General features: G+C 62.9%; 1 protein-coding gene across 3 annotated transcripts in view; it reads left to right on the forward strand.

Annotated features, from left to right (window-relative positions):
• Positions 1-21301, forward strand: part of LGR6 (leucine rich repeat containing G protein-coupled receptor 6) — a 105161-nt gene that overhangs the window by 20496 nt on the left and 63364 nt on the right. The window contains exons 1-4 of one of the 3 annotated variants that reach the window (XM_072831434.1): positions 1129-1240; positions 1332-1403; positions 3742-3813; positions 11349-11420. In XM_072831434.1, coding sequence (XP_072687535.1) covers positions 1140-1240; positions 1332-1403; positions 3742-3813; positions 11349-11420 — 317 coding nt within the window. In that variant the 5' untranslated portion in view covers positions 1129-1139. Of the gene's footprint in view, positions 1-1128; positions 1241-1331; positions 1404-2464; positions 2588-3741; positions 3814-11348; positions 11421-21301 lie in introns of those variants that run through there. The other 2 variants (XM_072831433.1, XM_072831435.1) reach the window with 2 other exon arrangements.

The following is a 21301-nucleotide window of genomic DNA, read 5'->3' on the forward strand; positions in this document are numbered from 1 at the left end:
CACCAGCAGCCCTGCCCTCGACCGATGCCTTCCTTCTTCGGGGCACGTGCGTCAGAGCCGAAGCGTCAGGGGACGCAGAGCACAGAGACGAGCAGTCCTTATAGACTGGACCGGCCCGGCCCAGCCTCCCTCGGTTCCCCGGCCTCTGGAGCCTCCGCACGGCGCGCACTCGGGCCTCGGGGGAAACAGGTCAACGCGGCCCGGGGGTGCCCTCCATCTGGCGGCCGGTTGCGCTCACCTCCGCACCCCACGGGCGGTGGGCTGGGCCGACAAGAGTTAGAAATAGCGTGGACCCCAAACGTCGGCCGCACGCGTCCCTGAGGCGCCGCCGCTCACCCAGGCGCGGGCTAAGGGACGGCTGATGCACGGGAGGCCTCCCTGTCCCCGCAGCCGTCGGACTGGGACTCTGGCCCTCGTGTTGCCGCCGGGCGTGTCCTGTCCAGCGGGCGGCCCGTTGGCGCTGGCTCACTTGTGAGGACCCGTTTCCGGATGAGGAAACCGAGGGCCACGGTGTCTGAGAGCCCAAGCGCTGATGGGTGGGGAGACGCAGCTGGCCTCGGGCCTTGTGATCTCAAGACGCTTTGTTTTCTTGTCCATGAAGCGCAGATAACAATGGAATCTACCTCGGGGCTGCCGAGAGGATTACTTGGAATTATGTGGTTAAAGGTTACCAGTGCTGACGCGGGAGCCGTAGTTAGGGGGTCACTCTGTGTCAAGGCATCTCTGGAGGACCGGTGACCCCGAAGCCACCCACCGGTCCCTCCCATGACGTGGGAAGGCTGGATCAATGCAAGCCGGGGACCCAGGGAGGGCCCAGGGTCTGCGACAGGAGGCTGGGCGGCTGTGGGGGCGTGCCCGGGGGTCCCCTGGTGGGGGGCTTGGGAGGAAGGCCAACAGGAAGGGGCAGGGAGTCCCCCCGGTTCTGGGACGGAACAAAAGGACGACGCCCCGCCGCTGTCGCGGGGATGAGACAGCAGTGCGTGACTGTCGCGTGAACTGCCACGGCCACAGCCGCGACCTCCGGGCTCCAGCCTCCCCTTTGAACCCCCCCCTTCTCTCGGAAACTCCACGAATGGTCCCCTAGCTTCTCCCTTGGGCGGGGTCTCCCGCACAGCCCCTCCCCGAGGGCCTGGCACTGGATGGGCCACAGCCGAGGGCAGAGCCGGAGGCCGTGGAGGGTGGTGTCGGGACCGGCCCCCCGCCCCGTGCTCCCCCCCAGGGAAGGCACCTGCTCGGCCAGGTTGGCTCTGGGGCCCGACGGTGCGGCGTCCGCGTGTGCTGGGGCCCAGACAGGGCGGCTCACGGCCCCTTCCCGTTTTGTCTCCACGCAGAGACCTGAGCATGAACAACCTCACGGAGCTGCAGCCTGGCCTCTTCCACCACCTGCGCTTCCTGGAGGAGCTGTGAGTAGAGGCCTCCGGGGCCTAGGGCAGGGCTTCGGGACCCTGGCAGCTGTAGGAGCCTGGGCTCCCCGGGGGGGCTCAGAGGAAGGGGCCCCGGGGCTGTTCCGGAAAGCGGGGAACTCAGCGGCCCCCGGGGCAGCTCTGAGTCCCAGGCCGGGTGGAACCACATGGTCCAGGGCTCTGAAACCTGGCCCGTGTCCTCGAGGCCAGCGCCTGCTTGCAGCTTCCCCGGCTGCTTGCTCCTCTCCCTGGGGTCATTTTGGACCCGCTCCCTGGTGTCCAGCGACCAGCCACCCCCAAGTCCCGCTGGCTCTTCTCCGCGGTGCCCGTCACCTCCACCCCCCCCTACTCCCAGGGCCGCGGCCCCAGGGTTCACGCACAGCTGCAGGCCGCTCCCGCCTCCCGACTGACCCCCCACCCCCCCAGCCTCCTTTCATATGTACCCTGCCCGTCTTTAGGGGCAGCTCGCCAGCTCAGGGACCTTCTCTGACTCCCCAGCGGCCGAGGGGTCCACTCCTAAGGCCCTCCCCCAGCCTGGCCTGGACCCACCTGGCTGGCTTTGCTCTACGGAGGCCAGTCGTGTTCACTGTCCTGGCAGGAGACGTCCCCTCAACCTGTGCCCACCGTCTCGGCCACAAGCCGTCCCCGGTCACTGCCAAACACAAGGCCGTGTCCTCCCCTGAGTCCTCCCGGTCCCAGGCCTTCCCACGGCTGCTGCCCTGCCTCAGCCTCCAGGGGAGCTCAGGAATAAATCCTCTCTTGGGTTCAAGCACCCGGCCTCCCTGCCCAGGGAGGCCAGGTCTCTGTGTGCCCAGTCCTCCCTCGTTGGTCCTAATCCCCAGCCCCCTGCCCCCAGCCTGCTCGGACCTGGTTTGGCAGCACCACTGACCCTCAGGGCTCCCCTGAGGTCCGCCTAAACTGCAAAGCCTGGGCTCCTGGCTGGAAAAACATTCATAACCGCGCCCCTCCCCTGACTCGGCTGCTGCCCTGCCAGCACCCTGGACTGTGCCCTCCCCCCCCCCCTGCAGAACGCAGTCGGCCTGCCCCTGCTGGAGTCAGCCCGGGGCCCTGGCCAGGCCGTCGGGGTCACACGCTTACTGAGCTCCCCCGTGGTCAGAGACGAGCTCCGGGTGCTCTGGGGGAAGCACGATGGGGACCCGCCTGCTGCCCTCAGGGACGTGCGGGTGAGGCAGCCCGCTGTGCTCGGCAAGGGGGCAGGTGCGCGGGCGGCTCTAGGCGGCCCCGCGGGTGGGTGAGGGACGGGGCCAGGGCGGCCTCTCACCCTGCGCGGGGGAGCTTTCCGGGGGAGGACCACTAAGCCTGCTCCCCAAGGCAGGGCAGACTGAGAGGCAGCAGGGGCCCACGAACAGGAGGAGCCGCGTCGTGGGGGGACTGAAAAGTGGGTGTGAAGGCGGAGGGTGGCGCGCAATGCCCGGGCTCGGTCTGCCAGCCGCAGGCTCACCTTTGTCCTCGCAGCCCCGGGAGGAGCTTGGGCCCCTCTAGAGGTTCCACCCGAGAGATCACGGGACAGTCCCGTGGCTGGCGTCCACCTGCAGAGCCCAGCTGGGGGGCCTCGCATCTCGTGATGCCTTCCCCGCACGTTGTGCTTTTTTAAAAAACAACAAATACCAAATAACAAGATTCTTATTAAAAAAGGAAAACGACAGCTTTCCAGGCAGCTTGTGAGGAATGTCAGCACAGCATCCGCATGCATAGCCCCTCGGGGGCACCCAGAGAGCCCGGGGCCTTCCGCACCCTCCGCACCCTGCGTGCTCGGTGCGTCCCGCCCGCTTTGGGCGTCGAGCATATCCTGTCGCACTTGCTCCCTTTAGGGCCGGCGGTGACCCCACAACAAACAGGGAGACGCTTCGTTAGGCCCGAATGTTGGGCTCATTCTAAACCGCCCCTTCCCTAAGGCTCCTGGCCGCACGGTTGAGGGCACAGGAGACCCCCCCCATGTTACCTGGGTCCCCTGCTGACCCGATGCAGGTGAGGGCGGCGGGAGGCATCCGGGTGAGGACGGGAGCCCAGAAGTGAATCAGGTCTGGGTGACAACTCCGTGCTGCCACAGCCTGCCTCTGTCACCCTCGGGGGAAAGTGTCGTGACCCCCTGTCCATGCCTCAGATTGCTCCTATATATCTAGGGACAAGCTCGCCACCCGACCTCCCGGGGTGTTGTGGGAGCCGAGTGACCTTGGGTGTGAAGCATCCACCACGTTGTCCACCTCCGTAAATGGTAGTCAGCACCCCGTGCCCGTCCCAGGCCCCTGGGCACCTGGCAAGTGAGGCCCGGCCCCATTTGGGTTCCCCGCCCGCCTCACTGTTGCCCCGTTTGCAGGCGCCTTTCGGGGAACCATCTCTCGCACATCCCGGGACACGCGTTCTCTGGCCTCTACAGCCTGAAAATCCTGTAAGTATAAGCCGTCCCCATTTTCCCAGGGGTGCGCCCTGGGGCCCCGTGGGCAGGTTCAAGATCCGTAACCGGGTCCTGGTGTGTTACTGGCTCTGCTTACTTCCTCTTTACTTCCCATTCTAATCATGATTTCTGTTTCTTTGTCTTCACCTTTTCTTTTCCCCTTCTTTTTTTTTTTTTAAGATTTTATTTATTTATTCATGAGAGACACAGTGAGAGAGAGAGAGAGAGAGAGAGAGGCAGAGACACAGGCAGAGGGAGAAGCAGGCTCCCTGCAGGGAGCCCGATGCGGGACTCGATCCCGGGGTCACGCCCTGAGCCTAAGGCAGATGCTCCACCCCTGAGCCTGGGGGGGGGGCAGTCTTTTCACCTTTTCTATAACAGACCCTCTGATTATCTGTTAATCAGTCTGTTTGCTTGATAGTCATGGCAAACCCTCCAGGGAACTCAAGTATCTAAATATCTCCTTTTTTTTTTTTTTTTTGGTGATGTGAATAGTGGCCAGAGAGGCGGGTCCTTACTGTCCCAGTCCCAGGCTGGAGGCGGAGGAATCAGGGTTTCCTTGCCTCTCTCCCTGCTGAGACCCAACCTGGTCTCCCGGCCCCGGCTCAGAGTCCCGTTCCCATGGAGTCTCTCTGTTCCCAGGCTTCCTCGTCCTAGTTCCCTTCATCTTTCCCTTAAAGCAGACGGAAAGTGAGGGTTGCGGAGGACCTTGTGTCAGTTTGGTGACTTTCCCCCTTTTGCTGTCGGGCTGATGGCCCATCTCAGAGAAGGAGCAGCCGAGGCACATCCCCTCCCTCCGCCCGCCCCAGGTGCTCACACTGTCCCAGCCAAGGCCGTCTGTCTCCCCCAAGGCCCCCCTCATGTTATGAGGAGTGAGGATGGAGGGCCGCGGGGAGGAAGTGGATGCACAGGGTCTGAGGGTGGGGGGAGAGGTTCCTGGGGAGGGTACATCACTACACAGACTGGTTTGGGAAGAAAATGAGGATCTTGAAGGCTGATCCTGGAGCAAGACAGTGAGCGCTCGGAGCTTCCCCGGACTGGCCAGCCATCGCCCAGCCCTGCGGCTCCCTAAGTCCTCACTTGACCTGCGGGTCTCCTCTGTCTGGTGGAGCAGGGTGTTCACTGCACAAGAGCATCTGGCTGAGGGGCTGAAAAGGGACCAGAATCCCGTCCTGTGCCTGGCTTGGGGCTAGCTCCACCTGGAAGGACGGTCTTTGTCGAAGGTGCTCAGAGCTGCTCAAGGCAGGCATGGCCCTGGCCCCTCGGGCTGCCAGCTGGTCTGCACCTGGTGCACGGCTCAGCGCTTCCTTTTCATGCTGCTGGTCTTGGACCCCTCTGGCCTCTAGCTCTGGTCTCTGCCCCACAGGCGTCCTGGTGTCTTGTGCCCCTGCCCCAGCCCGTGCGGTGCCCTTGGGTCCCACCGCGTCTCTCCCAGCCCTCCCTGGGCTGGCTTCTCTGTGTCAGCCCCGGCTCCCCTCCCTCTGCCCCTCTGTGCCCCCCTTCTTCCTGCTTCTCCTCGTGGGCTGTCTCCATCCCATCCGCATCGCTGCCCCGGGGTGTGGGGAGGCATCCTGAGCCAGACGCTCAGCGCAGGCAGCCTGCCTGGTGGCGTGTCTGTGCCCAGTGGCAGGCTCAGGCCTGCAGCCGGATTAGAGCGCGAGCTCTGTTTGCTGGGCCTTCAGAAGATGTGAGGCTCCCATCCCGTTCCTAAGGCTCCGGCTTAGAGAGGAGCCTTCTCTTTCTTCTCTGCCTGCATTAGGCAATAAATCAAAGCCTCCGAGAAACCGCAAGCCTCCCGCCCCCTTTCTGCCAACGGCGCCCGTGGCCGGGTGAGCTGGGCGGCCAGGAGAGGCCGCTGGCTGGGGGCCAAGGCCACCGGACCCCCACGCTGCTGCTCGAAGACCCCTGGCCTCCCGTGGCCTTGGCCTCCGTGCTCTGCCCGTGGAGGTCCCCCCTGAGAGATGCCCCGGGTGCCCCGGGAGCCTGTTCTCCTGCTCGGGCGGGCGCTGCAGGGCTCCAGAGCGGGCTTGTCCTGCCCCTGGGCAACCAGGCCAGCTCCTGCCTCCCGTCCTTCCCTTGCTCAGGGCTCAGAACTGCAAGGGAACGGGAGCCTCAGAGCCCAGCATCCGCAGGCCTCTCTGTCTGAACCAGAACTCTGTCCCTTTCCTGCTGCCCGGACTTCATCGGGGCCGGGACTCTTTTTTTTAAAGATTTTATTCATTGATTCATGAGAGACAAAGAGACAGAGAGAGACAGAGACAGAGACACAGGCAGAGGGAGGAGCAGGCTCCCTGCGGGGAGCCGGACACGGGACTCGATCCCGGGACCCAAGGTCACGCCCGGAGCCAGAGGCAGCCGTTGAGACCCCCAGGTGCCCTCGGGGTCTGACTCTTCTGAACCCTATCTTCCTTTCTCTGAGGCCAACGCTCTGCCTCTTTCGTCTCGGAAGCAAAGGACATAAGAAGGGGGGTTCGTTCCCTGTCCGACCGGCTCCTCCCTGTGCCCCCAGCGCAGCCCCCGCCCCACCTGGGCGCCTTCCCTCCTCCACCGATTCTTGGAGCCCACAGGCCCCGCCGGGCGCCTCTGCAGACAGCCAGCCCCGCCTTTTCTCCAGACCCTACAGGAGGGATTGTCCGTCCCCGGGAGTCAGGGAGCCCGAGACCCCTGCCCCTGCCCCTGCCCCTGCCCCTGCCCGGCTCTGTGTTGGGACTGTCCCGAGGGAAGTGCAGGGCTGGCCGCTGGCCTGTGGGAAACAGCCTGCCCCTCTGAGAGCGCCTGCCCTGCGGCCCCATCAGGGTGAGGGGCCAGCCCTGTGACGGTGAGGGGCCTGCGGAGGCCGGAGCTCCTGCATCCTGACCCCCAGCCTGAGCATGTGGAGCCGGCCTGGGAGACAGACGGAGGGAGAGGGAGGGAGAGAGGATGTGTGCGCGCCCCCACTGCCTCTCCCCTCACAGGCCTCCTCCCCACGGCTGCCTCCCCCCAGGAGCTGCGTGAGGCTTGACCTCCCTGCCTTGTCCACCAGGCCCACCGCCTCACTGTGTCAGGTGGCTCTGGCCCGTCCAGAAGGCCTCCCGTCGGGCCCAAGTGGCTCTCCTGAGACCCAGACCCAGGAAACAGGGATCGGCAGCCCGAGGACGGGCTCTCCCCCGTGGCCCCCGGAGGCTGGGCACCACATCGTCCCCAGCGACCTAGTCCTAGGTTGAGCCTGTGGTTTGGGGTTCCTGGTCCTGCCGCCTCGGTGGAGCTCGGCCTGCAAAGAGCAGCCGCTGCCCGGGGAGCTGCAGCCGAACGCCCGGGGCCCCAGGAGACTGCCCTGGCTGGCCGCCCTGCTGCCCCCTCCAGGCTGCAGTGGGCCATCGGGGGCTGCCGTCACCCCGTCCACTCCCCACCTGGCCTCATGGCGGCCACGCCCGGCCCAGCATCGGGCTCCCTCGGGTGCCGATGACATGACCTGGACTGACCTGTGAGCTGTGCACGGCGGGCCGGCCGCTGGGAGAAGGCCCGGGGGCCCTGGGAGCCCAGGGAGCTCCTCGAGCCCTGCTGCCCCAGGAAGGGGCCACTACCGCCCTCGTCCCGTCGAAACGCGGATGTCAGGGTCTTAGGTGCAGCAGATCCCAGAACAGGTGTCAAGAACGACACGCAGACGCCTCAGTCTTCTTACTTTTAAAACGGGGACGTTGGATATGTTTCCCGACGCTGCCAGCTACAGAGCCTTAAAACACAAATGCCTGGGGCAGAAGTCCTGATGTGTAACTGGAGGGAGGGCGTCTCCACTTAGGGCGGACGAGGGGTGGGTGGACCCCAGGCTCTGTCTTGCCCACCCACCCCGGGGACCCCGAGGCCCCTCCGCAGAACCAAAGCAAGGGTCTTTGTCAACCGCGGGTGGATGGCCTCTCAGGAACTCATGGTTCCTGCCCCCAGTGCCTCTCAAGCCACAGGGAGCACCCACCCCCAGGGCTTCACAGGTGACCAAGGGAGGAGTCCTGAGGGCTCCGCTTCCCGTAGACTGTAGACTGAGGGCCTCGCAAAACCTACGCCCTGACATCCCTCGCCCAGAGGTTGGGCCCCGGGCCATCATCGGGCTGCGGTGTAACCTGGACATGGGGATTGGAAAAAATCCTCCCAGGTGGTTCTAATGTGTAGCCAGGGTTGAGACCCGGTGCGTCGGAGAGTCCGGCTCGCCAGGCGGATCAGGGCCAGCAAGCGAAGCAGGGCAATGTGGTCACAAAAGCAGTGGCCCCGGAGGCAGGACTTGGGCCTTAGGCCAGCTGCTGCCATTAGGCTGCTTTGTGACTGGGGGCAGGTCCCCTCCCCTCCCGAGCCCCCCCTTCGTCTCCTCATTTGGAAAACAAAGAGGCTCTCCCCTTCTAAAAGGTACTTCAGGCTTTGATGACCCAGTTGTGTTGCCCCAGAGGAGTGAAGGCTGGGAAATGAGGACTGGGACAGCCAGGGAGACAGCCCGGGCCCAAAGCCAACCGCCGCCGACCTCCGGCTTAGTGGGTTGGGATTCCACGGAAGCCAGGGCTTTCTGGACAAACAGACCAGACCGACTGCCTGGCGCGGGATGAGTTGCCTGGGGAGGTACCAACTTCCCAGGATGATGTGCCCTAAAGTGCGGCAGCCTCTGTGTTGGGAGGGAGGCAGGATTCGGAGACCGTAAAGATCTTTCTAGATTTGGGATGTGACAGAGGAAAGGGTAGGAGGGTCTGAGCACGTGATGGGGGTGGAGACGCGTTGGGGTGCCCAGGGGAGGCCGGGTTCTGCACGGAGTTGGCCAGATGCACCTCGGGGGCCCCAGGAGAGTGGAGGGTGGGGGGGGGGCTGTGAGGTGCCTGAGCAGCCTGCGGCCCTTCCTGTTTGCCCAACCGGGATTTCTCCATCTCCTCCCTCCGAGTGTCCTGGGGCCTCTGGGGGATGGAGTCAGGGCGGCTCCCTGAGATCTCCCGGTGAGGTTCCCACTCAGTAGTTGCAAGGGGTTGAGGCGTCTGGAAGGACAGGAGTACTAAGCAGGGCGGACGGCAGGACAGGTCCCCGGCCCCTGAATATCGTAGCTGAGTGAGGGTCTACGCGTTGCCTGGCAGCTTCTTCCTTTGAGAGATGAGACAACCGGGGCCCCGAGAGGGGAAGTGGTGAAACCACATGGAGGAGCAACACCTGCTGACGCGCCCCGCGCCGCGCAGGGGTTCTTCTATTGAATCCATTTAGTCGGCGCCTCAGGTCATTATCATCATCCCCAGTTTACAGGTGAGGACACTGAAGCCCACAGGAGTTAAGTAGACGTCACGGCCATCAGGCAGCTGGACAGAGGCAGAGCCCAGGCCCCAAATCCCAGGCTACTTCAGATCCTGCAGTGTGACGGCTACGCTTTGAGGAAGCCTGGACAGGTTTAAATTCTACCTTTTTTAATTTATTTTTTAAAGATTTTATTTATTTATTCGTGAGACACACACAGAGAGGCAGAGACCCAGGCAGAGGGAGAAGCAGGCTCCTTGCAGGGAGCCTGATGCGGGACTCGATCCCAGGACCCTAGGGTCACGCCCTGGGCTGGAGGCAGATGCTCAACCGCTGAGCCACCCGGGCGTCCCAACTTCTACTTTTTTTAATTAAAACATGTTTAAGATTTTATTTATTTATTCATGAGACACACAGAGAGAGGCAGAGACACAGGCAGGGGGAGAAGCATCCTCCATGTAGGGAGCCCGACGCAGGACTCGATCCCAGGATCCTGGGGTCATGACCTGGGCTGAGGCAGAAGCTCAACCACTGAGCCCCCCCCCGGGCGTCCCAAATTCTACCTTTTTTTAAAGGCTGACTTTTTTAAAAAAGATTTTTATTTATTTACTTATTTATTTGAGTGACACAGTGAGAGAGAGACACAGAGCGCAAGAGCAGGATGGGGGCACGGGGAGGAGCAGGCTCCTGCTGAGCAGGGAGCCAGATGCGGAACTCGATCCCGGAACCCCGGGATCATGACCTGAGCTGAAGGCAGACGCTTCAGCGACTGAGCCCCCCAGGTGCCCTTTAAGGTTGACTTTTAATTAATTAGTTAATTATTTGGGGAGGGGATGGGGCGCCCAGTGTGGAGCCCGAAGTAGGACTAGAGCTTACAACCCTGAGATCACTGCCTGAGCCGAAATCAGGTTGGGTGCATGACCGACTGAGCCCCCTGGTGCCCCCGACTTCCACCTCTGCAGCACGACTGTCCTCGCAGGGTCCGCTCCTGGGACCACCGAGCCTGGCCCCCTTGGCTCACCTGGCCTGGGGCAGGGCCCGGGGCAGGGCAGGCTGGACCCCAGCCCCAGGCTTCTCCGCCGTCGTGGGGGGCTGACTCCCCAGCTTTGCCGGCACCAGGGCTCTGCTCGTCTCCAGGCCAGGCCCACGGCGACGCCAGCATCCTTCCGTTCGTGGGCTTGTGGTTCGGTATCTTGAGCTCAGGAGGGGGCAGGTGTGGCCTGAGCGGGACAGTCACAGGGCGCTGTCTCCCTCCGCCTGGTTGAGGTCGGCCCCTCAGTGCCCCCGTCTTTCAACCTGAAGACGGGGAACGAGCTCCTCTTCCTAAAGCCCGGGGCCTCCGACTGTCCGGAGCCCCACGCGGAGCTCGGCCGAGCTCACCCCTCCGGAGGGCGTAGGGTGTAGGGTCGGGGGAGGGCCCACTCCCTCTGCCCCGGCGGGTGGCTGCCCTCCTCCCCCCATCCCGGGCCCAGCTCTCCAGGCCCGCAGGTGAGAGGCGCAGACGGCGATGCCCCCGGGGCCCGGGGACAGGCCGATTCCAGCCGAGCAGCCTGCCGAGGGGACCCCGCTCTCTGGCTGGCGTGTCCCCCCTCCCATCCCCCCGCCTGGGCTGTGTGAGGCTGGGCCGTCGGGATGGTGCTGACATGCCGACCTGGGTATCTCCAGCTGTTCCTGCGGACTTGGGCTCCACACCAACATACTTGCCCGGGGCCCTGCCTCCAGGGGTCTTGCCCCGTCCACATCCTCCCCTCCCCAGAGATGCCCCCTCTTTGCGTCGCACCGACAGGGAAACGGGCCTGGGGAGACCAATGCCGCCGCCGCCCAGGCCCTTTCTGACCAAACTGTGACAGAATGGCTGGTGCTCTGACCTCCGGGCGCTCGGGCTCCCGGAGCTCTCCTCCGCTTCCTCCCCGGCCCCCCACAGGCCTGCCTGGCCCCCTGCAGCCCTGCCCAGCCCATCTGACCCCAGAGCCCCCCCCCAGCTAATGGGCGGGTGGGTGCAGGGGGCTCTGGCTAATGGGCGGGTGCAGGGGCCCCCGGCTAATGGGCTGGTGCAGGGGACCCCCGCTAATGGGCAGGTGCAGGGGATCCTGGCTAATGGGCAGGTGCAGGGGATCCTGGCTAATGGGCGGGTGCAGAGGCCCTCTGCTAAGGGGCAGGTGCAGGGGACCCCCACTAATGGGCGGTGGGTGCAGGGGCCCCCTGCTAATGGGTAGGTGTGGGGGGCCCCACTAACGGGTGGTGGGTGCAGGGGGCCCGGCTGCGCGCGCTCCTCCAGCCCTGCCCTCCCCTTACAGGATGCTGCAGAACAACCAGCTGGGAGGAGTCCCCGCGGACGCGCTGTGGGAGCTGCCGAGCCTGCAGTCTCTGTGAGTCACAGGGGGCCCAGGCCGGGCAGCTTCCTGGGGCCTGACTCACAGCCCGGCCTGCCTCGGCTTCCCCTCCTTTCTGCGCCCCCCCACCCTGTGTTCCAGACGACGTGCCGCTCCGGGGTTGGGTTTTTTCGGGGGTTTTTGTTGTCGTCGGTATGTGTGCGTGTGGATCCGAGAAGGAAGGCCCTGGGCCCCCCCAGGACTGTGGGAGTGGGACCTCCCGGGGTGGGGCCTCCGGGGCAGCAGCCCTGGGCGTCTGGTGTCCAGCCGAGGAGCCCGGGGCGCAGGGTGGAGACAGCCACCCCACAGAGGTCGGGCAGGGGCGACCCCCCCCCCATAGCTTGCTGTAGCCCCGAGGCAGGGGGGACGCTGGGCTCTGACACCATTGCCTTGCCCCAGGGCTGGGACTGCATTCAGGGACCCGCTGCCCCCAGGACACAGCCGGCCTGGCCCGGGGCCCTGCAGCTCCCGCCTGGCCCGGTGGGGGCATCGGCATCGCGGAGGCAAGGTGCCCAGTGTGCCTGAGCGCTGCGTCTCACTCCCGCGGGCACCTCGTGGGGCCTGGGTCTAGCGGGCGCCCGACGCGGGCCTCCTGAACCGCCTGACTTCCCAAGTACGCCTACGTTTGATGGGAGACTGAACAGATGTCCCGGGAGCCGTCAAAGTGAAGAGACAGGCTTGGGCATGACGTTTAGGCATGGGGAAACTGAGGCACAGCCAACAGGCACTGCATCTGGACGACGGCTTCTGGCCTCCCCGGCCGGGGTTCACCATGGCCCCCGCCCAGTCCACGGATGTGTCCCATTCTTAACTGTCCTGATTGATCCTCAGGGAGCGGGGGGTGGGGAGCGTGGCTTTCCGTGCTGTGACCCACACTGGGGCCGAGGTACAGCCGCGCCCGGCCGGCGGTGTGTGCCACAGCACCCCTGCTCAGGGCTCTCTGCTACCCCTCGCTGGCCGTCTCCCCCCTCCTGGGCCGCCCCTGCCTCCGCTCACTCTCGCTTCCCACCTCCGCCCCAACGAGCGTGGCCTCTGGCCCCAGACACCTGTTGTCCCGCATCCAGCCACACTGCGCATGAAGGTTCAGTCTTGTTTGTTCTATTTTTTTTTAATTTTTATTTATTTATGATAGTCACAGAGAGAGAGAGAGAGGGAGAGACACAGGCAGAGGGAGAAGCAGGCTCCATGCACCGGGAGCCCGACGTGGGATTCGATCCCGGGTCTCCAGGATCGTGCCCTGGGCCAAAGGCAGGCGCCAAACCGCTGCGCCACCCAGGGATCCCTAATTGAGAATCACATCTTTTGGCTGCTCGGGGGTCCCCGAGGCCTTGTCTCTCCGACGGCATGTGGCTTTGGGGGCACCGTCTGAACCTCCTGAGAGATGGGCAGGCCCTGCGGCCGGGGGAATGGGACAGCTGGCGTCTCCCCGCGGCCCTGTCAGTCCCCGTCGCATGGGGGGTCAGGGCGGGGTCGGAGGCCGGGTCCCCCACTCCGCAGCTCTAAGGCCGATGAGCAGGTTCCGCCTCTTGGAGCCCTGTGAGGAGGCTCTGATCCCGGACACCCTGTCCCTGTCCTCGCTGTGCCCCCCTTCCTCCCCCTGCCCGTTGGGGATGATCCCCTTCCCCGCCTGCCTCACGGGGTCGTCGGAAGGTCACGCAGGCGCTGGACACGGAGGCATCTGTAAAAAGAAGGCCCCACTCCGCTGCCCGGCGTAGCGGTGCTAACGGGATAGCGTTCGCGTAGCCGGGCACTGAGCCATGCATTGTACGCGTATTTTTGAGGCTTTGCTGGGGAGGGTTTGCAGCCTGAAGAGTCATCAGGGAGCGTCCACTGGGCAATGCGTCGGGGAAGGGCGTTCCGGGCAGAGGGAGCGGCACTGCCATGCCACGACGCTGGAGGACCTAGGAAATTGTAAAGGCTTCGCCAGGAAGTGGGCCCGGCTGAGCTTTGTGTGCGTCGGGGGCTGGCGGGAAGGGCAGGCGCGCAGAGATCCGGGGTCAGCAGAGGCCGCACCGTCGGGAGGGCGGCCCTCGCAGGGATGAGGACTCTGGGGAGCGCAGGAGGATTTCTAGCAGGACGGCAGGGTGACGGGGTTCGCGTCACTGAGAGATGATTTCGGCAGCAGTCACCGAGGACAGCCTGGAGGTGTGGAGCCCTGAAGGGGCCGGTGAACCAAGGGTGCTAAAGAAAGGCACGGCCGGTCGGTAAAAGAGGTTGACGGGCGCTGGAAATACCAGGATGGCCCGGGTCCGCGCTCTGGATCTGACGCCCTGGGGGGGGGCTCCTTCGCTTACCACCTGCGGGGCCCTGAGCGCATTGGATCACACGGCTCTGCTCCCCTGTGTTTACTGGTAAGACGGAGGTGGCACCTGCGTCCTCAGCAGGGCGGAGTGGGGGGAGTGGATGCGCGGTAGAACGGTAGCTCTGGTCGCTACTACTGCAGCTGCTGCAGCCGTGGGGTGGGCGGAGGTGGGCGTTGCGGGAGGAGCAGTCAGGCCCAGGCCGCCGGGCGTGCCCCCGGCTTCCACTCGGTGTGGACATTGGGAGCCGGGCACGCAGTGAGAGCACGGTGGGAGGCAGGCGGGCCGCCCAGAGGGTGAGCGCTTGGCGGGGGGCACAGGGAAAGGTCGCTTGGACCTATTGAACTTGAGGGACCCGTGGGTAGGGTGACGGGGCGTCTCAGACACCCTGGAGAGGGGGTCACGACCTGCAAGACAGCCGTGTGCGCGCGCATGTGTGCACATGTTGGGGAGAAGGGGGGCGCTTGACCCAACTCGAGCGTTCTGTTTGGTAGGTGTTTATCCTAAGCTGGGGTCCTGAGACCCTGTCCTACTAATCCGGGTTCCTGCATCACAGAGACAATACAACCAGCCCGGCTACTAGGCTGAAAGGAGAAGGTGGGAGCAAATGATAATTTGGGGAGCCCCTCCGTGTGCCTGCCGGATGCTCATGTGCTCCGTGAGATGTTTCATGTGCGTGGCCTGAGTCAGGGAGGACCCCAGGGCCCGGGCTGGGGAGTGAGGAAGGCAGGGCCATACCCCCACTTGCCGTCGTCGCTGCGCCCTTTCCATCCCAGCTGCAAGGGAGGTGGCTCTGGGCGGCCATCACTGGGTGCCCCCCCTTCCTGACAAACACCAACAAATAGAAATTTCCCCCTTCCTGTAGGATGTCGGTGGGTGGGTGGGTGGGGGCAGCGTATAGGAGACACATCCCTGCCCTCGTCCCTCCTGGGGGCGGTGCGGCTCAGGTCCCTGGAGAAGGCTGTTCCCTGCCTCCCGGAGGGAGAGTCCCCCACAAAGTCTGGAGCCCGTTCCTGGAAGCTCAGTGAAGCTCCGGACCGCAGTTCACCTTCTAGCAGCTAGGACCAGACGCGGGGGGATGGGAAGCGGCTTTGGACCAGTGGGGAGTGGGGCCAGGTTAGGGGACTGGCCCTAGGTGGCCAGCGGGGCCTGCTGTAGAGACTGTTTGGCTTGGCCCTGGGGCGGGTGGCACCAGCTCCACGTTCCCCCTCCCTGGATACACTTGCTTCTTCCCCGAGCAACGTGGGAGGGAGACGATGGCAATGCCAGATGTGTCACGCCAGGCTTGAGCCAAGGCCAAGAGAAACCACGGGAAGCCAGTGGAGCCTGGGGGAAAATAGAAACTGGGTGGGGGTGAGGCACGGCGTGGGGAGAGGCACGGAAAAGCAGAAAAACAGCCCAGAAAGACTTCGGGACGGGACGGGGCGGGGCGGGGTTGGGGGGGCGGGAAGCACAGGCCAGCTGGTCCCTGGAGAAGAATCAGAGAAGCACAGGGGAGAAAACAGGAGCACAGCCCCACCCTGGACACCCCACGGGGCAATGCATGGTCGCCAGGGGTAGCCTCACGAAGCTGGCGTGTGTGTGTGTGTGTGTGTGTGTGTGTGTGTGTGTGTGTGAGGCCAGGGAGGTGATGGGGAGCAGGGCCACAAGCTGAAACCCCGAGCTGGAGCCGGAGCCGGCAGGACCCTCTCCCTCCGTGCAAGCCAGCCAGCCTGCCTGCTGCTGTGGCGGGGGGTGGCGGAGAGCATTGCAGAAGTCAGGGATGGAGCGGGGCAGGGGTGCCCGCCTGCATGGAAGGAGCTGGGCTCAGGGAGGTGCGGGAAGGGGCTCCCGCTTACCATGCTTCCATCTCATTTAATCCTGAAATCCCTACATAGTAGCTTCCATCGGTCCCGTTTCATAGAAGGACAACCGAGGGCCGGAGAAGTTAAGCAACCTGCCCGAGGTCCCCCGGCTGGGATGTAACTGAGCGGGTTTCTATTTTAACTCTGACTCCAAAGTTCCATGTTCCTTTTTTTGATTTTTCTTGAAAGAGCAAGTGCGCACATGCAGGCAAGGGGAGAGGGCGGTGGGAGGGGCAGAGGGAGCTCGGGAGGGAGAATCCTGAGCAGGCTGCGGGGTCCGCGGGGTCCGAGCGGGATCCATCGGGGCTCGAGCTCACGGCCCAGAGATCGCGACGTGCTCTGGAGAGGCAGGTGCTCAGCAACTGAGCCACCCAGACGCCCCCAAGGACCAGGTTCCCAGCCTCTGTCTCCTCACACCCACTCTGGGACGCAGCACTGTAGGGTCCACACCCGGCTGCATCGCTAACTAGCAGAGGCCGCGGGCAGGCCCCCCGCCCGTTTCTGGGCCCCGGGCTCCGTACCTGTGCCATGGGGGTTCACGTGAGACGGCTGCCGACGGGTCCCAAGACGAAGCACGTCGGGCTCCAGAGATACGAGGGCGCCCCGATGGGGTTAAGGCCCTGTGCCTCAGCTGCCTGTGATGGCTGTGTGCTTGCTCTCGGGGTCCCGGGGTCTCTCTGTGCGACGCAGAGCAACCCCCTTGAACCCTTCCAGCCTCCTGGGAGCCTGTGAGGGGGGATGAGGAGGCAAGTCTCGAGCTTCCCCCGGAGACAATGGCTAACCCTCTCTGGCCGGTGCCAGGGGTTCTATGAGGGCAAGGATCGGAAATGGCGAAAGCACAGGGCTTCTGAGCAGGTGCCCCTTATTCTGTACGTGTGACCCCCTCCCCAGGACAGTTATCCCCCCAGATGGAGGGCCACAGCCCGGCTGATGACACCCGGCCCGTAAGTGGCACCTCCCATGTGGGAGGGGCTCATACTTCTTCCCTCTCTTACTCCTCCCCCGACCCGCCTGGGGTGCTCAGACTAGTAGTGTCCTTACCCCGTTTACGCCGGGGCAGACCACTGAGGTGCCGGGCGGGGCGGGGGTGTTGATGTGACTCGATGGAAGGCACTACAGTGAGTACGGAGCAGAGCCATGGCCCGGCCTGGAGTCCACGCACAGAACCGTGGGGCTGGGCTGCCTCTCGGGCGTTCCACGGCTGCTGGGTGAGCGGGTGGTGAGCCCTGGGGCCGGGTCATTGCTGGGGCTCTGGGGTCCCGGGTGTTTCTGGAGCCCCTGCCCCCCGGGCTGGGTTCGGGTAGGGTGCTCTGCTGGGGGATGCCCGAGAAGCCCAGATCGGGCTGTTTCCGTCCTCACTCTGGGAGCTCGAGGGTTGAATGAGCCCAGTTTGGGGGCCTCTGACCAAGCCCTGTGGACCGCGTGGCCCCGTAACCAGCAGAAGCCTATTCCTAACAGTGTTGGAGGCTGGGCAGTCCGAGACGAGCTTGCCAACACGGCGGGGTCAGAGGGTGAGGGTCCCCTCCTAAGCTACAGGCTGCCGACCTCTGTTTGCACTCGCACGTCTGGAGGAGCGGGGCGGGAAGCAGGCTGTGTCCCGGTTCTGACCAGGGCTCCACCCTCGTGGCCTCACCTAATCCCAATCACCTCCTAAGGCCTTAGCTCCTAAATCCATCACACCTCGGTCCATAAGAAGGCAAGAGGGTTGGTTGCCTGGGGAGCGAGGGCTGCTGACACTGGCATCAGCATCGATCCTGCAGGCCTCTGGCTTTGATCGTGACCCCAAAGGCTCCTTGAGGGAGGGCCTGCGGCTGGCTGTGCCTGATAACCATCTACTTGTGAAAAGCATCAAGATTTTTTCTTTTTTTTAAGATTTATTTATTTTAGAGAGAGAGAGAGCACAGCAGCAGGGGCAGCGGGAGAGGGCGAGAATCTCAAGCACACTGCCCGCTGAGCTCGGAGCCGACCAGGGCTCCGTGACCCTGAGATCACGACTGAGCAGAAGTCAAGAGTCAGACTCCTGACCGACTGAGCCACGCGGGCGCCCTGGGAAAGGTTCGCCCTTGCAAGGAGGTGCCCCTGCCTTTGTAGCCCAGTTCACAGGCCCACCCAAGAAGGACGGTACAGAGGGGAAGGGCTCTGCTCAAGATTCCCCAGTGAACTAGACATGGAGCAGGAATGGGAGTCGGCAGGGTCTTCCTGTGTGGGGGGAGAAGGGCCCGAGCATGACTCACCTTACCGCTCGCAGCCTCCCCAGGCACATCTCCGAGAGGCCCCAGTGCAAGGCCTGGGCGATTCCGAGGGAGAGAGCCAGTGACGCACGAGCCTGGGGAATTCCCTCAAGGAGGCGTGTCCCCCCCCCCCCTCTCCTGGGAACCTCGGGCAGGAGGAGGATATCCCTGGGGGGGATCGAGGAAGGTGCCCTGGGGGCACAATGGGCCAGCACAGTCACGACTAGGACTTGTGTGAAGTGTGCTCTCTGGACCTGCAGCCTCAGCAGTACCTGGGAACCTGTTAGAAATGCGAACTCTCAGGCCTTACCCTGGACCCACTGCAGCAGAGTCGAGGACCACACACACCAGCAGTCTACGTTTTAAGAAGCCCCCCCACCCCACCCCCCGCCGCCCTGGGGGTTCCGTGCACACTGGACATTAAGGATCCATCTTGGAGAGAGGAGATCTGTTTGCTGGCACTGCCACAGGGAGGCTGAAGACGACAGCGATCCATGCTCTCCGAGTCCTGGAGCCGGGGGGTTGGAAGTCCAGGTGTCGGCGGGGCCTCTAGCAGCTTCTGTCGGCGGCCAGTCTGCGCTCGCCGTGGCCGCGTCATCCAGTCGCCGCCTTCCCTCGGCACGCGGCCTTCTCCTCTCTTGTGCCTCTGTGTGCTCTCCTATCAGGACACTTGTCACCGGATTTAGGGCCCACGCAGGTAATCCAAACTATTAATGACATCTGCCAAGACCTTTCTGCTGAATGAGGTCTCCTGCACGAGTTCTGGGAGTTGGGACGTGGACTTGTCCTTCAGGGCACCACTCTCAACTGGCCACGAGGAGTAAGATGGATGGCGGGGAGGGTGAGCGAGCCTGCACCCCCGGGAGAGTGCCTGGGGTGAAGAGCTGAGAGTCGGGTCAGAATGAAAAGAGGAGGCTTCCCCTTGCCTGTGAGCCAGTGGTGCGGGCACCTGGCGAAGGAAGGCCCGAGGCTGGCAGGCCATGGGGAGGAGGCCCTGAGTCTGGGCAGTTCCGGTCCAAGTCACATCCTGAAGGTGCCAGGCTGCCATGGAGGAGCCCCGAGCTGCCCCCGAGCCCGTCACGCCATCTAGACAATATGATCAGTGCCACCCAAGCTTGCCTGCCAGCCAGAAAGGGCCCTGAGACCGGGCCATGCTGTGGGGCCCAGCCGAGGGGTCCCCAGGGACGCACGAGGTGGCAGATGGCCTCCCCGGCGCAGCTATTTTAGGTTCCATGATTATATGCTACCGTATTTGGATCTCCCCAAGGTTCCGGGAGTTGATTACTACATTCGTCTGGGGCAGAGGCTGCTCTGAGGTGGGTGGGTGGGCGGGCGTGCAGGCAGCCCCCCGCATGTGAGGAAGCTCTGAACGTGGGTAATTTGGCTCCTGGAGACTCTAGGAGAGTGTCCGTGGTGGGCTGGGCCCTGGGATCCTGTGGAGGTTTTTTCAGCGGTAAATACTGGTCTGGGATAGAGTCGGCCCAAGTGGGGCCACCCAGGAGCAGCGTGGTGCCTCACCCCGTGAGGAGCACCTCAGTCTAGACTGCGGGTCTCACCACCCTCCTGCCCCTGAGTCCCACGGGGCTCTTCCAGGCTTAGGCCCGAGAGGTCTGAGGAGCCCCCCCAGGTTGGGGTGTGGAAGCTGATAACTCAGATGCAGTTTAGGTGCCCATGGGCCCCAGGGAGAGCCAATAACCAGGGAACTCCCTTCCCCATGGGGAGAAGACAGGAGCAAGTCTCCTTCCTCCATGTTACTGCCCTCTCTGAGCAGCTGACACTAGGGCAGAGCCCTGGCCTGGGTTCTGGGTATGTCTGGGGGAAAGAGGAAATACAGCCACTCGTGCCCGACTATCCACCCATCTGTCCGTCCATCTATCCGTCCATCTGTCCTTCCATCCGTCCATTCATTCATCCATCCTTCCATCCATTTGTCCATCCTCCCACCCACCCATCCATCCATCCATCTATCCATCCATCCATCATTCCATTCATCCGTCCTTCCATCCATTTGTCCATCCTCCCACCCATCCATCCATCCATCCATCCATCCATCAGTCCATTCATCCATCCTTCTATCCATTTGTCCATCCATCCATCCATCCATCAGTCCATTCATCCGTCCTTCCATCCATTCATCCTTCCTTCCATCCTTCTGTCCATCTGTCCATCCATCCATCCATCCATCAGTCCATTCATCCATCCTTCTATCCATTTGTCCATCCATCCATCAGTCCATTCATCCGTCCTTCCATCCATTCATCCTTCCTTCCATCCTTCTGTCCATCTGTCCATCCATCCATCCATCCATCAGTCCATTCATCCATCCTTCTATCCATTTGTCCATCCATCCATCCATCCATCAGTCCATTCATCCTTCCTTCCATCCATTCATCCTTCCTTCCATCCTTCTGTCCATCTGTCCATCCATCCATCCATCCACTGTCATCCTTCCACTCATCCATCCATCCTTCCTTCCATCCGTCCTTCCATTCATCCATTTGTCCTTCCATCCATCTGTCCATCCTTCCATCCACCCATCCATTCTTCTATCCATCCATCCATCCATCCATCCATCCATCCACCCATCCATCCTTCCATCTATCTGTCCATCCTTCCATCCATCCACCCATCCATCCTTCCATCCACCCATCCACCCTTCCATCCTTTCATCCATCTGTCCATCCTTCCATCCATCCACCTATCCATCCTTCCATCCACCCATCCACCCATCCACCCTTCCATCCTTCCATCCATCCATTTGTCCTTTCATCCATCTGTCCATCCTTCCATTCATCCATTCATCCATCCTTCCATCCATCCATCCATCCATCCATCCATCCATCCATCCATCCTTCCTTCCATCCGTCCTTCCATTCATCCATTTGTCCTTCCATCCATCTGTCTATCCTTCCATCCATCCACCCATCCATCCTTCCATCCACCCATCCACCCATCCACCCTTCCATCCATACATTTGTCCTTCCATCCACCTGTCCATCCTTCCATCCATCCATCCATCCATCCATCCATCTTTCCATCCATCCATCCATCCATCCATCCATCCATCCCTCCATCCATTGATTTGTTTGTTCAAGCTTTGCTGAGTGCCTGGAATGCCTGGCAGAAAAATTCCTGAGATCAATCATAAAACAAGGGCCTGCCTTTCAGCAGCTCGTGGTTTGCTGCGGGCACATCCACACACACCCAGACACCCGCCTTCACTCCACCCTCACATACACTATGCTCTTAAGCTTCCAAGACAGAAAATTGGTGCCAGTGAAATGACATAAAACTAGTGTGTGAGAGCAAAATGTGGGTTGACTAACATGATGAAAGCCAGGTGAAGCCCAGGAGGGCTGTGATAAGAATCCTACTGGTGGTTACTGTTGTTGAATGCTTACCCTATATTATATGGTCCGCAGCCCTAGGCAAAGGCTTAGCAGATATCACCTTTGTTCCTTGGAACAAACCTCGATGGGAGGGACCGTGATTTCCATTTCATA

Source organism: Canis lupus, chromosome 6 (genome assembly GCF_048164855.1).
Source record: "Canis lupus baileyi chromosome 6, mCanLup2.hap1, whole genome shotgun sequence".
Lineage (NCBI taxonomy): Eukaryota > Metazoa > Chordata > Mammalia > Carnivora > Canidae > Canis > Canis lupus.